Source organism: Neopsephotus bourkii, unplaced genomic scaffold (assembly GCF_033783945.1).
Source record: "Neopsephotus bourkii isolate Nb327-2 ecotype Australia unplaced genomic scaffold, CSIRO-AGI_Nbou_v1 NB_1248, whole genome shotgun sequence".
In the NCBI taxonomy this organism is placed as follows: domain Eukaryota; kingdom Metazoa; phylum Chordata; class Aves; order Psittaciformes; family Psittacidae; genus Neopsephotus; species Neopsephotus bourkii.
The window spans coordinates 4,539,606-4,555,149 of record NW_026901733.1 but is presented as its reverse complement, the minus strand read 5'-3'; the positions used below and the strand labels follow the sequence as shown (position 1 = coordinate 4,555,149).

The 15,544-nt window shown below is 42.3% G+C and overlaps 1 protein-coding gene across 1 annotated transcript in view; it reads right to left on the bottom strand.

Moving 5' to 3' along the window:
- Nucleotides 1-956: 956 nt before the first annotated feature.
- The window catches only part of PARD6G (par-6 family cell polarity regulator gamma), a 63,149-nt gene continuing 48,561 nt past the window's right edge, over nucleotides 957-15,544 (bottom strand). The window contains exon 3 of the mRNA XM_061364730.1: nucleotides 957-3,746. Coding sequence (XP_061220714.1) covers nucleotides 2,887-3,746 — 860 coding nt within the window. The 3' untranslated portion in view covers nucleotides 957-2,886. The remainder of the gene's footprint in view (nucleotides 3,747-15,544) is intronic.

Genomic DNA, 15,544 nt, shown 5'->3' with positions numbered 1-15,544 from the left:
GCTGCCTCTCACAGGCCCTGGCTGTGGCCTCCGAGCTGCCCCAGCCGTACGCTTGGAGTCAGGGACTGAAACGCGTCTCCCCGTGTAAGAACGTTTGTGGAGAGTTTGCCCTCAGCCACCCGCGTTTAAAACCCCACCCGCCAACTTGACCTCACATCCTAAGAGGCCTCAACACATGAAGCCTAACCGGATCCATCCCATTTCCCCACAGCGGTTTCTGCGGGCAAGTCTGTACTGGGAAAGCAGTTAATGTGCAAACACGGCTAATTTCAATTACCAATATGGTACATGCAAAAATAGAAGCTTCTTCCCTCCCCCTCCTACCCCCCCCCCCCCCCCCCGTTTGTCTTATTTGCATCAAATGTTTGCAAGCCTTAGGAGTTATTTTGCAAAGTGTTAGCTCTAAAGCTCATATATCAATATTTTGCTGTTCTCAGCTTGTAACATGTTTTGGGTATAGTACTTTCACGCTGATGTGTGAAATGCAACTTATGTTTGCTACTTCCTGGCATGAATTAGTTGGACAAGTTTAGGTATTTCCATATTATCTCACTTTATTTGGACAGTGACACAGAGCAGTTTCTAGTGTGGCAGCACATGAGTAACCCAGAGGTGTTGAGAGCTATTCCTGAAGAACCAGAAATACCCCAGGTCCTCCAAGTCAGGAAATGTCAAACTCCTATGAGGAGTGCAGCAAACCACTTGCTTCCCATGGGAATCAGTCTAACAGTACCCTTTAGTAAAGGCAGTACTGGTTAAAAACATTACAGAAAGAAACTTGGTATCACTAACAACCCGAGGAATCCATGTCTGTACTGGTATGGAGAAAATCAGTAGTGTAAGTGATTATGTATTTGAAGAGCCATCAAAACAAGGTATCTTGTTTCTAATGGGACAGAGATACTTCCACAGAAAGGTGTGCTTGTGCACAGGGAAAAGGATAAATAGCGTAGAAGTAAGACAGTGCACATTTTATTGCAGACAGGTCACATTTTCATCAGTTAAATAAGGTAAAACAGGTAACTTCAGCCAGACAAATCCACTTATTCACAAAAGTAGTCTTACTTAAGGTGTAACAGAGTGTTCCTGCTCAGATGGTCTGACTGAAGCATATCCAGCTATTCAGGTTTTTTACTGCACCAATAATCAGTTGTGTGTTGTTGTTTTTTTTAATGAAAACCTTTGGTAAAGCACAAACACAGTTTTAAGATGAACACAATCAATGTTCTATTCTTACTGTGCTGGGAGAAGTAAGTACAGCTCTAACTGCTGTGATACCTAGGAAAGGTTTAATTAGAGTATGTGAAAGAATTTTAAAATAAACTTTTAAAGCAAATCTAAAAAGAAATAAACTAAGGTCAATGTCCCAAATGTATTTAACAATGAGCAGAAGACTGGTTGTTCCACAGGTATTCTGTCCTTTGTCCAGCCATTACAGATTCCAGAATGGAATGTAACTTTTTCAAACCAAGACTTCTGAGTTTTCACCTCCATACAATATTTAAGAAATGTCTATTCCACAATATAAAAAAGCTTTAATGTACTACAAAGTTAAAAACAAAAAGCAAATGACACAAGCTAAAAGTAGAAAAATACACTGCGAAACATTTATATTTTGCTCCTTACACTGATCCAAGATATAACAAAATATTTTAGATTAGACCACTTTAATCAATTCATGGCATTTTCAGAAGCAGACAGTTAATAGACTCATCAGTCACTGGTTACCCACCAGCCAGCATCCAGTCAGCATGTCTTGACCATCGCAAACATCCAGTATATTTTAAGTTTCCAGAAATCCTGTGCAGACATTAAGCTTTATTACTAGAAGAGTCCAAAAATAACAGAAGTTAGGTTTTGGCAGCCAGTCAGCATCCCTCCTCTGTAGAGCAATCAGCCAACCTTTTCTAGAGGAAAGACCTTGTGGTTTAGGTCGCCCCAAAGGCACAGCGAGGACTTGTCAGCTCTGAGGTGAAGGGAACAGTCCTAGCACACTCTGCTACTTGTATCACCTAATCTCTTGCACCCCTAAATCTCACATGAACCATGATACTGAAAAAAAAAAAGAGATGATGGGAAAAAAAAAAGAGGTATTATCTAATAAATATCGAAAAAGAATACATTTACACATAATGGTGCCTGAACCCTACTTCTAAGCCCTTACTGTCGTGTTTTTCTTGCACGCAGGGCTGCTTCTGAACAGCAGGTGGTGCTGCACCCACAGCAGTAACAGCAACATCCTCCAACATCCCCTCCCTACGCTTTAAAAATACATATATATAGTTTCATCTGGAAAACGTATTTGCAGCATCTCCCTAACGTTATTACCACCAGAATAGGAAACTGCTGTTTAAAGAGCTTGTCTGGATTAGACATAAGGTTGCAAATATAGTGTAAACAAGTTAGTGGAGGGTCTGTAAGTAACGGTAGAAGATGAGATGGCTATTAAGGAGCACTCTCTTTAAACTGGTATTAGAAGAAAACCAGCTTCCACTTCAAATAGACATGTCTGTTACTATTAAAATCTAACTCATATACATGCATGTATAAATACATCCACCCATGCATTCAAACCCACGTATGTAGCACTGCAATTGGTAGCCTGTAAGATTGCTTAGATTTATACCAACTAAACCAAGTATGTGTTCTCACTTTAGGGCTGGGACATAAACCAGGTTTTACACTCTGGCTTCTCCTGACAAATTTTGCAGTGCATGACAGTTTTATGTCTAACTCCAGATGCCACGTTTCCTATAAAGCAACAATTTTCTGCACTCGTGAGGTGTATGAGAATACCAACTCTCTGTTTAGTGCATAACGTTGTTGCAACAGTCAATTGTCCCAATCGGCACTTAAGACTGAAAGGAGAGTGTGCAGGAATTGCTACTAAAGTGTAATGACTGTTCCATCCTCTTCAATACCTCCTCTGGGGATAACCAGACTGTGTCGGGGATCAGTTTTTAAGGAGCTGAGTAATTTGTGGATGTTGCCATTGCTTTCTCGGCCAGAGTTGTTGTTGAGCACCAGGTCCCTTTGAAGTCTGTGGCTAAGGCTGCTGCCGTTGATTCGAGAGAGGCTACTGGAAGTAAGGCTGTGCAGTTTAGGAATGTGCTGTGGCTCCAAACCACCCTCGATGACAATGTCAGCCTCTTCATCACTCTCCATTTCATCAGGGTGGAAGTTCTGCAGCACATGGGATGTGGGCAAGCTGTGGTGGCTCGCAGTGCTGTCTGTAGACTGACCAGAGCTACCAGACATCCTACTGCTCCGAATGATATTGTTCCTCTGGTTTGCTGGCTTGACTGTGATAATAAGATTATGGCTGTTGGCAATCATCATGTCTGTGACTTGGTCGAGAGTCTTTCCTGCTACTTCAATGCCATTAACTTCCAGGACTTCATCATTCACAGCCAGCAAGCCTGTGCTCTCTGCTAAGCCTCCAGGAACCATACGAGAGATGAAGATACCAGGTACCTTTTCTAGTCCATGAGGAGTAACCCTCACACTGGTGCCATCACGAATGTAAAATCCTAAGGGTTTCTCACACCCATGTCGATACAGCCTCACCCTCCTGTGTGTTTCAGGAAGAATGTCCACATCGATTATGGATGACACTGGTCTAAAATCATGAGGCATGCTGATGTTAATGTGAGGACGCCGTCGGAGGTTGTCATTGCGGAGAGTCACCAGAGCCTTCTTCTTCCTTGATAGTGTGTTGGTCCCAAAATTGCTGTAGTCTACTTCATCTGAAAAAGGAACAGCACCAATGTATCAATCAAACAGAGAATAACACAACCTACAGGGCATTTACCTCTTAAATCTGGTTCAGTGAATCCACACTCCTGATAATATGGAAAAATCAAATGGATTCTTCCACTTACTCTAAGCTTCATTTCATGTCCATCACCACAACATTCAGAACGAGTGAGTTCTTTTCAATGACTAGTCATACTCCTTCCATATTTTGAAGGAAAAGACTTCTGATTCTCAGCTTTCAGTGTAAGCAAGAGGCCCAGTAGAAAAAGCAGGGAGAAAGAAACTGCGCTGCTGCCTAGTCCATATTCTAAGGACCACAGAACAAACACGGACTCACACATTCACTGCTGCCCTTGCAAGGAGATCCACAGTAAAGCAGCCTGTCTATGGTCTGCTGTTTAAGGAACGTTTTAATACTTCAGTCTCTGTAGTGGTATCTCAAGGGCATGTGCAAAGTGATCAGCTTTAAATGAGCCAAGTAATATGACAAATTATTCCCTGTAAGAAGCTCAGATCGTGCTTTGCATAAGAAAGTACTTAGTCATGAAGCTGTTAGCATACAAAATGCACCACTGCACCTAACATGAAAAATACTGTGCATATTTTAAACATCAAGCATATATAAGCTGTAAAATTATTTCACCTGGGGTTTAAGCATGCTAACACTTTCCAGATAAACTAACAGACCTTCAGTTTATTCTACTGTTGAAAATGAGCAGTAAAATACAGAAGAACGATTACAGAACTGCCACTAAGAAAATTATCTCCAACAAATTAATCTTGAATGCTAATGCTTGAGAAAGACAATACCTCTATTTGATAAAGGCTTAAAAAAAGAAATGTTAGTAAAAACAAGCATATAATGACATGTTTGTGCTTGCAAGGTCTCATTTTCAAGTCAGCTTTTGAGGCGCATTAATGTCACTTTGTTGAAGTCTGTCAACAAGTTAAACAACTCAAAGGATACTAAAAAAAGTGGTAAGCAGCAACCTGATCTAACTGAGCCTGCATGGAGCAAGGGGTTGGATTAGGTGGCCTCTGGAAGTCTGAATTATTCTCTGATCCTACACAGTCCTTTGGGCTGGAAAAAAAATAACGTGAAGGCTTCAGAAAGACCATTCCTGCATTCCCCTATAACTTGTTTACATTGGCTGTAATAACACCGAGGACATCACAAGGCATCTAGAAAGTCATCCTGAAGGAAAAACTTCTGTGAAATAAAGAGTCTTACCCAAGTTTGTTCTGTTTAATGTCATACTCGCCTCCTCCCAGTCATGCAGAGCTACAGCCTTAAACACTGAATTCTCCTCACCCTCACAATTCACTGATAGATTTCTGTGACAGTCTCATGAAAAAAACTTGGGGATTCAGATTCAGAATTGAAATTCTTCCTCACTTAAAACACAGTGCTGTAGAATACTAGCATTGTACCTTATAGCCCAAGACGATTTTTATCCCAAAATTCCAACTTAAGATGGCAATTAAAATTTCACATGGGTTTATGTGTTTAAGACCATTTCTTGCAGTGCTGGCAAACCAAACTCAAAAGATGCATCCCCTAAAGACTAAAAGAATTAGGCTGGCAAGCCCAACTTATTTCACTGGAGGTAAAGATGAAACACGTCCTAGTTATCCATCTATTCCCTAAAAGCACCTGGGTTCTCTCCCTGTTAGCTGCGTTACTTTAAGGCAGACTTGCAAAAGCTTTACCATATAATTCACCTGGGAAGATCTGTTTACAACACTGCTTTCTTCCCCTTAAATTAACAACAACTCAGAGAGTTAGTTCTCACAACAGGCAAGTTTGGGATAATCAGGTAGTAATGTCACAAGAGAAGTACGATGGTCCTCCTGACACACACACAGGTCATTTCTGAAGCAGCTTCCTTTGGCTGAACTGCCAACCAGGGCAACAGCACAAAAGAACTGGTTGTGACCTCCTCACCTGCACTCAGCCCACTAACCTGTCTCCCCAGATGATTGCCAGCATTCCTAACCCCTGAGCAGCTTCAAAACAACCATCTCCTTTAATAACAAAAAGCCCAGCTGACCACAAAAATGATATCTTTTTCCTCCAAACATGAATCAGGCAGAATTCTGCAGGGATTATGTTACAAGGGATGAAGGCAACTTTCAGTGCTGAACCTCTGTCCACTCTTGGATTTAGTACTCCAGAGCTGAAGAATGTTAAAAAAAAAAAAAGAACCTCCATGTCCTGATGATGACTGGAATTTTGGTTTTTAAAACAGTGTCATGCATTTAGTTTCCAACCCTCTCATACATAATCCTGAGGGTCAAAGATGAAGTCCCAGTTTTAACAGGGGGAAGTGTTAAAACATATTTCTCCAACCTGACAATAGGGGATTGTTACATTACTTCTATTCAAGATGACCTGCTCACTAGCAGTTACACTTACCTGGAATCACCCTAAATAAATACAAATAGAGTTAAATAAGTAACTGAACCTCAGAACAAAGCAGCTACCTCTCCCCCTCCTCCCTGCTGATGCTATTTAGAGCCAGTACTCTTGCTGCAGGAATAAAGCGAAGTATCTCTACTGATGTTTAACATCAGCTGCTGCTCTGGCAGCAGAAAATCATCAGTCCCTAGCATAATGAAAAGAATTTTCCTTCCTCATGAGGTTATTCAGAGAAGCCAGGTGACATCACTCACTTTAATCAATGAGAGGGTGATCACACTTTGGTGTAATCCCTGTTTCCAGTAATAAACTGCTCAGGTGGCATGTGTCAGGCTGAAATAAAACCTGCATCATTGTATAATTTATGACACGCTTTTGATGAAGGTCAGCCTTTTCTTGTTAGGTTTTGAGTTTCTCGCCATATAGGATTTCAAGCAGGAGTGCCATTTCAGCTAATGAAACAGACTGTGCTTGATGGCAGGTCTCAGTGAAAACCAGTATGTACCATATGGAACCAGATAGAGCTCATTTTTCATGTTTCAGTTGTCACAATATCAAATTCTCCTTCTACAGAGCGAAAGGTCTACAGAAATCTTCATGCACACTGGCAGAAGTGCCATCAAGTGGCACATCCAAACAGTGCTTAAATCCTCATATTTTACAAGGTGTCATGTTTTCCTATGTCTTCAATTATGCCTGAGTGAAATGCTACATGCAGGTGACAGAAGCAGAATTAGTCTCTTAGGTGCTGAACGTGACTCCTGTTTCTTAGAAGGAAGCACATTACATGGGCTTTTTCATCTACAAGATGTAGTGTTTTCAATCAAAGATGCGTTATGATGTGCACGGATAATCCTGGATAACCACTAAACTTCGGAAGGCTTGGACTGTCGATTTTACTTGTGCTCATAACTTGCTTCCTACTGAAAATACTGTAAAAAGAAATGAACAACATTTACCACAACTGGAGGACTCCTCAGCTTCCCAGTTCTCCTACTTGAAACCACAACCCAAATCCACACATAAAATACCTCAAACTCTTCTGCAGACATTGAGTACTATTGCAATTCTCTTCTCCAAAAGCTTCAGTTTCCAGTGCATGTTAAAAATCATTGTGTTATCTGTCAATAAGTTACACAAGACCTTAAGTATTTTGGCTGCATCCTTTCTGTTAATATGCACTGCCTTCTTTTTTGTTTTTCCTTAATAGAGTTGTCATTACCTACTTATCCTTGAGGACCTTTTCCATTAGAGATGATACATGCTACAGATTTCTTCATGCAGCGATATACCTGGGCTTACTTTCCTGACAACAGTGGTAGTGGTAGCATTGTTTTTTTTGGCAGGTTTTTATTTATTTGGGGGTTTTATCTGGTTATTTTTAAATGGTGGAACTAACTCCACTTGTCCAGCAACAATAAAACCCATTAAAGAAGGTTTTCATTTTGAAGCATGGATGTTTTACTATCAGAATATTATTTTTAATAAAACCCCATATTTATAAAGTTATAGAAGGGAACATTTTTGAGTTACTCTTCTAACAATTCTGCAGTCAGTCTGTGACTTCACAGAATTCATTATACTTTCCTGGTGGGCATCGTGAATCCTATTGTCAAATCATACAGTACATAACAGCAGAGCATACTTAAAAGGCTATTTATAAGGGAAATAAAACTGCTTAGAGCATCTGGTTGTAGCCAAAAGAGTATTGTATTTCTTTAATTTACATGAAACAAGAAATTATAGACCTTCTGAAAAAACCACCAGGAGCACCACTCCCACTGCTTGGACAGCTGCTTTTCATAGGAACCGCCTGCCAGATGAAATACCAAAGCTTAGCCAGATAAGATTGTATAAACAAGCTGAATTCCACAGAGAAGCAGACTGCCAGGCTCCTATAGGAACAGTTCATTTCAGACTCTACGTTTTCAGTGTACATGCACTCATGCCTTATTATTTCCTCTGGGAACTGTGGAACATTAGTTGACAGCTCTGGAAAGTACTTCAAAGACAAAATTACTTCCACTAGGGAGAGCAGCACTTCAGGCAGCTTGGGAAGGAGGCCAATGAGTCATTAATAGTGAAGGGTAACCCCTCCATCCAACAGATCTCTAATACTGAGCACTCAAATTAGCAGCAGTCATAAAACCGTTTCAAGAGAACATGTCATGTTTAACCCTTCTACCTTCTGTGTCCCAGCTACAAAACAGTGCCCATGTTAGACTCAAGTTGCATTCAGTGTCTGTTTTCTTAGATTAAAACAAAAAACATTTGGAAAGTAATCAGACGACAAATAAGCTGGCAGTCTCTTGTCTATGACCTGTAGGGCTGACCACAAAGCAAAGTGATTTAAGAGGAAACAGACACGAAGTGAACTATGGCTCAGGGGGAGGTCCAGTGCCAATATCACTCATCAAGGAATATTTCATAGGGAGAAAAATAAGGTTATCTGAATGCTAACACGGCATTCTGTGTATTGCAGGAGTATTAAAAAAAATCCAGCTATTGCTGCTGCCAGCAACCTCTGGGTGAACCAATCTGAAAAACATATAGCAGGCAAAGCAGTTGTAGCTGATATTCCACGGAAAGTCGTGTATTCCACACGTGCACTGATACTCATACACTCTCTTCTCTCTCCCTTCATATCACAAGGAGCTGGACACAATCTCATCGACATTTAGAAGCCTACCTAAACATTATGGTTTATCTACAACATTCAACAGGGTTTTTTAAAGCACAAACAAGTTTAAAAGAGACAAATTCAAATTAACAGTAAAGCATGTTATCCTTGAGACCCTTAATCTTAATCCTTTAGTTTCTTAAACAAAGTTTTCCAGACGCTTGCTTGTAGGCTGCAAACTCAGTAACATGTTTTTTAAAAGAAACGTCACCAAATAACTGCCCTAGAAATAACATTTGAGAACACCATCCTACTCTAATTTAGCCCCTGCTAAACCTAGCAAGCTGCAGTTCAGCAAAAGCAAAAAGCAACTTCCCCTTTATAGTGATTCAGTATTAAGAAGATAAATTTGCCTTACTATTTAGGAAGCATTTGTTAGTAGGTTAGGATTAAAAACTGAGGAACACAAACGTGTCTTTCTACTCCCAACCTGTTTATGAACTTAAAATATCCTACTCTCTTTCAAGAAGGGGAACATCATTTTGTTCCTTGGTTTAGCATGCTAGAGCAAGCAACCCTTCCTTGTATTAAGTGTCAGGCTCTCTTCATGGTGTCAGACATGCATAAGAAACATTTTTAGGCTGCTTCCATTGAGAATCAAGATAACCTTATGGGGATTTAGTCTGCACTGCTGGTGTGGCCTCCTGCACTTCTCACTGCTTGTCATCAGAGGCCACCATTCCCTTGCTGAACCTCTTCCCCTCTCAAGAGAAGACTCCCAATTTTTGAATTGCTGCACTGTTTCGAAGGAACAGGAGCTGTTCCATGACCTGCAAGTCTGCCCCACGAAACAAGTGAGGCCTTTGAAGAAGAAAGGTGCTACCAAGTGTAAAACAAGCATTCAGGCTTGTGCCTCTGAAAGCCATCCTTGCCCTCAGAAACATCCAAACCTAGCTCCCCAAACTAGCCCAAAAGCCAGCTACAGGACTACAAATTTCACTGGTAAAGTTCTGGATAGTGTTTACTAGGATTGTCAGCCGTTTATTCCTCTACTTCTCTTTTGCTCTCAAACATGAATCAAACAGCTCTTCTCCCCTTGTTTTCTTCCACAAACCACATCTGCAAGGTTATGTTATAGCAGCATCAGAAAATTGTAGATTTCGAGCTTTGGCTTTGTTGTTGTTTTGGTTAATATTTCCCTTTTCCTGCAGTGGGTCAGTGGGAATTTGAGGAACATCATGTTTCTCGTGCACATCTCAGCCATCAGTCGTTATTAGGTTCATCCCAAGGTTGCAGGTGCTGATATGGTGGCTTTATTGGCAAGACTGTTTCCCAGGCCAGTCAGCACTGAGCGGACACCCAGCAGCAGCAATGGGTCAGTTATGCATGAAGACAGTAATAACATTACTTGTAAGGGCTCTCCGTAAGGTCACAGCCTGACAAATGAAGCCTATCAACATGTATCCAGCATCTCCCAACAGCCATCAAAAATTGTATTCACTCAGCTGATGGCATCAAAATGGGGTGGTTATCAGCCCTATTCAAAGATGTTTGGGGGGGGAACACCCTCCAAAACCACCACTCTCCAACCTATAATTACATGCAATGTTTTCAACAAGTCATCATCATGAACTTTAACGTTTAAAGTTATTAAAAAACAACCCTTTAATTACTTTTTTCCCACCCACTCAATTTTTTACCTGCAACAAACACACTCTTCCGCTCACTCAGAAGATCAGGGAATTGAGGGGAGCACCCTTTGCTCCCCATACAAGCACAAAGCAAATCTCTTCTTTACAAAAGAAAATGTGTACACATTAGGGAAAGCAAAACAAAATGAAGCAAAATGAGAAACCCAGCTATAATAACTCTTACTGTGCACTGTAGATACAGTAAAAATCTTATTAACAGCACAAAAAAGTGGTGTATTTTATCAAGTATTCTGCAAGTACTGAGTATAACCGTTTCCCAAGTGGTAGTAGAAAACCAGTTACTTTTTGCAGAAGTCTGAAGCATGGAAGGCAAGAAGTTAACAGACTGACCCAAAGAGCTAATTCAGGAGAATACTGTTCTGTTTTTCACAACTTCAATATTTGGAAAGCCACCACGAATAATAATAATAACAATAAAGATCCTATTCATTCAGAATACAAATTCTATACCTCTGAGATGAAAGAAAAAAGTTTTCCTCAGTCTCAGAAGAAGCTGCAAAGGAAGCTTGGAAAGGCAGCACAAAATCAACCTAGTGTGTAACAGAGGTCAAAGGAAAAGTTTTTGAAGAGCTGCAGTACTGAACCTGATCAGAACTGTCATCCTACAGACACCGATGTTAAAACAGTCTTTTCTCCTTTCAGAAGGAACTTTGTCAGCACTGAAGGCCATTTCAGGGTTCTGCTCAAGAGCCAGCAGAGCTGAGCAAGGCTGGGAAAGCAGGACCTATATTACCCAGCTAACACACCTTGTAGCTCACCCAAGGGAACTGAATCTAACAAGGTATTTCACACTCCCTCCTGCTGCCTTCTGCCACATACCTTCACTTTCTCTGTCAGGTGCTCTCCTCCTCTCCTATCCTCCTCCCTCTCTAGCTGAAAGCAAAACTGATAGTGATCGAGAATCATCTATCATCCTGTGTTCAGGTAACTGCTAATCACATTTCTGTAGCATGCATGTGGCTTTTCCTATTTAGAGAGAAAGCATTTAGAGAGCTGGGAGCACTAATACCTTAATTCAAGGTGGCAGTGAGGACATTAGTTGTTCCAAACATTAGATCTGTGAGAGACAAGGGTACTACCAAGAAAAACTGTTTTCTGTTCTGAAGTACTTCTTTCTCATGCATTCTTTTGCTGAGTAACACCTTATTCATCCCAAGCTAGTTCAGACAGGTAAGCTAGGAAGTGCCTTTTCACTCAGACTTCTGAAGTCCCAGTAAAATAAACTAAAAAAAGAAATCCCCAAACTATGGACAAGGTCACATTTACTGAAGATTTAAGCCTCAAAGAAACAGGCAGTGGTCTTGTCTCTTCCCTACTCTTTACCCTGGATCGTTCTAAAAAGTTGCTACCACCTCTAGAAAAGAGGTGGTTTTATGCAGTTAAAATTCCTCTAGGATCTCTCTTAAAATAAAAGAAAAAAAAAAGCTGCAATCGTGTTTTGATAGCTTCACTGCTTGTGGCGTGATAATGCCAAATACATCCTGCAGCGGTGGAGAGGGAGGGAGAGAAAACACATTCACAATGCTTTACAAAGCACTTTTCTGGCTCCTGCCTCCAAGCCGGCAGATCGTAAACAAAGTCCAGATTTTGCCTCTTATCACAGAATTAAACAGATTTCCAAACAAGCGTGGCATAAGAAATTAATTACAGCACTTGTCTTTCAAGTCGCGACCTCTGGGAGTCTCCCAAACTTTGCTGGCTGGAGTCGGATGAGTCACAGGATAAACACCCCTCCTAGGCCAGCCCTGCGCAAGGCTCTGCACAGCTGCACCTTCTCTCATCAGCCCCACGCAGCACTGCCTCGGATGCCCTGGGCGTTATGGCACTGGCAGGCTCTCGCCTCCACCTGCAGCCTCCTGGATGCACCCTGGTGCCCTCCTGGCTGTGGGAATCCTACCAGGCAGCACTGCCCCAGACGTTTTCTAGTCCCCTGTTGGCCAGGCTGGAGTAGGCCAGGGCAGGCAGGAGCAAGCCAGCAGGCAGGAGAAGCCATGGCAGAAGCAAGCTGGAGCCAGTATCCCATGCACCAAGGGAGTATGGCCAATGCAACCCTGTGGTTCAGACACGGGAATGATGCAATGGAAAAAGAGCCCCAAGCAGTGAAGCAAAAACAAGGACCCCTCAGGTTGCGGGGTACAAGAGATGAGCAATCTTAAAGCACTGCTGGTACAAAACAAATGCATTTTATATATTTCTATTTAATGGTCTGTTTTCTAACGTGGAGGAGAAGCAAAGTCAAGAGCACGATCGAACTATTACCACTCAAATTGTGTCTGTAACACTTGACTTCCTCAGCACCCTTCCTCTTTCAGAGGGCAAGGCTGCTCACCTCACGTTGCTTCTTCTAGATATAAACAAAGCACGCCAGGAAGCTCTCTTTCCTCATGACAGGTAGCACAAGCTGCCTGCAGAGCGCAAAATGAGAGTTTTCCTGATTAAACCCAAGGGCACAAGCAAGTGCTACTTTTCTTGAGAACTCAGTTGCTCCTCAGTAGGCCTGTGCTAGGCAGTGCAGAGCTGATCCACCTTACAGAGATGGCTGGGAAGAAGAGTTGCCACTTCTTCTTTGCTCCCACTTGGGGGACAAAATGCCATCCCCATCCCTAATGTACAGCTGCCCCCAGATGAACACTGCTACTAGTGTATCTCCAGGCCCTGCCCACAGGCTAAGGAAAGGCTGAAGAAAGTCATTCCAAGGAGGGCTGCCTATCCGGGATTTGCCCCATGCACGTCCCCCCTACAGAGCCAAACATATGTTGGTTGTCTCAATGGAGGGATAAGCTCCTCAATACACCTTCCTTTTGCAGCGTAACAGTGGATATTTAAAGATTGTCTCACAAGCTATCGGTGTGAAGTTTATCATAACCCCTGTGGTTTTCACCCCACCCCATCATGCGGTACCCCTAACCTCTGCAGCAATGGCAGCACTTATCTGGGCTACAGCAGCATGTTACCACCTTGTTTCCTTAGCAGCAGTAACAGCATGAAGCATGAGGGTCAGCACCATGTCCCCACCCCTCTTCCTCAAAACAGAAAGGAAGCCTTGTCTCAAACACAACTACCATGGCTTCTCCAGCTGAGAACAAAATAAATCTGTTACTTTTAATGTTAGACTAGCAATATCCTTGCCTGGCCACCACCAGAAAGCAAGAGGCACTTAACTCATCCCACTTCTGTCAGTAAAAACTGCATGTTTTACGTAAAAGCAGCTTAAAAGGATCACGGCAATTCTGGCAGAAGGATCAGCTGTGTGGAGTTACTGGCCAAGTGATTTCCCCAACATGATTTATATAATACTATGTTCTTTTCTCCACCAGTGGCTAGGGCTCCATGCCCAACTGCGTACACAAAGTAATTAAAGGCTGTGGCTTGAGAAAACTTTGCACCTGAGGGGACTCTCCAAAAGCCGTGGATGTTTGCATGACCTGCATACTTGAGGGGTCCAGCCCTCAGACGACCACTAGCAGGATGGTGAAGTTTCTCTTTCTTAGAATGTCGAGCACTGATCTGCAAGACTGAAAGAACAATCAAGCAGAAGAAAACTCCCCAAAGTACACCAATGATGTCTGCACCTCTTAAAAATCCTGGCTTCTTTCTTCAGTTTTTGAGACACCCCATCATTATGTGAGTGTGGTAACCTAGTGGCTGGTGTGGCCTTTTGCTTTTAAAAAAATAGTGTTTTTTCCTGTGAGCACATGATACAAACAAGGGAGTGGCAGACAGGAAGTGATTACTCAGAAATTAAAGAATTAGATGAGGTTCCATGATACCAGAACAAAACGTGACACATGGCAAGTGAAGCTGACATGTACTCGCTCAAATGTAAGAAAGCTTTCTCTTTACTTACTGAACCCCATACAGGGGTCTCCTTAATGAACATCAGCATCTATATGCCTCCTGGGGAGCACAAGTTACTCCATGTATTTCACCAGCAAAGTTACACCAAACACTACAGTACAGATCTCCAGCTTCCACCCAAACAAGTTACTTTGAATGGAAGCACAGCTCTGCTAGTAGTAGCAGCAAGTTTCTGATGGCACTGCTGCTCCAGAGGTACTAAACACAGATGCTATTAAGTGCAGCCCTCCTTTCTGCTAATAGCAATCTCCTGCCGCTATGAACAGAGCAGAGGCTCCTACTGCCATGCTCAGCTACACCCAGTATTCCTGTCACTGGGAATTCCCGTCATGATCTCAGCTATCCTGTTCCACAGGAGATAACACTGAGTCATCACCGCATTTGTTGTGAAGGGACATCATTGTGGGGAAATGGCAAACGTGTACCCTAAAGAACATACAGTATCCACAGCCTGATCTCTGCTCTGAGTGAACTGCATAGACATGGCTCTTCTTTGTGCCCAGAGAAATTAAGTTGTGGCCAGACCACATCCACACAACTATTCAGTGGGCACTGACTGATTTACCTCCATTGTAAGTTCCAGAAGTCACCTTAAGGAAGAGCATCCCACACAAGAGGGCTAATTACATAAAGCACTTTGCATCTGTGGATCCCATAGTGCTAAAAATAAAAACTTAGTGCTCATGAGGGACTAAGCTCCCATTAGAATGGTTAAGCTATAAACCTGGAGAATACATCAGAGGTTACGCAAAGCCCAGCAGCTTTAAAGGAAGGAGGAGGGATTTGCACGGTTCAAAGGAAGGAAAGAACAGATGTGGTACATTAGGACTTATTTTCATTACACGGCATAGCTTGTTTCCAAGAATGCTTTCAACAGAAGCATCCTCCCAATACAAAAGGCAAGTGCTTGCTGAGCTGACTCTGACAAGCTTTGATATAAGCTGCATCCAAGCCCAGACACACTGACTGCTACCAGTAACCTCAGCTCACTACTTGATGCCTCTAGCTGTGAGACCTTCCTCCACTTTCAGTCCCTCCTGGGCTGGTACTACTGTGAGCAGCCAGTTTACGTCTTCTCACACACACATACACACACACACACACACACACACACACACACACACCCTCCCTCTATGAAACAAGGTTGAATTAAAAACCCCATAGCCTTCTTTAGACAAA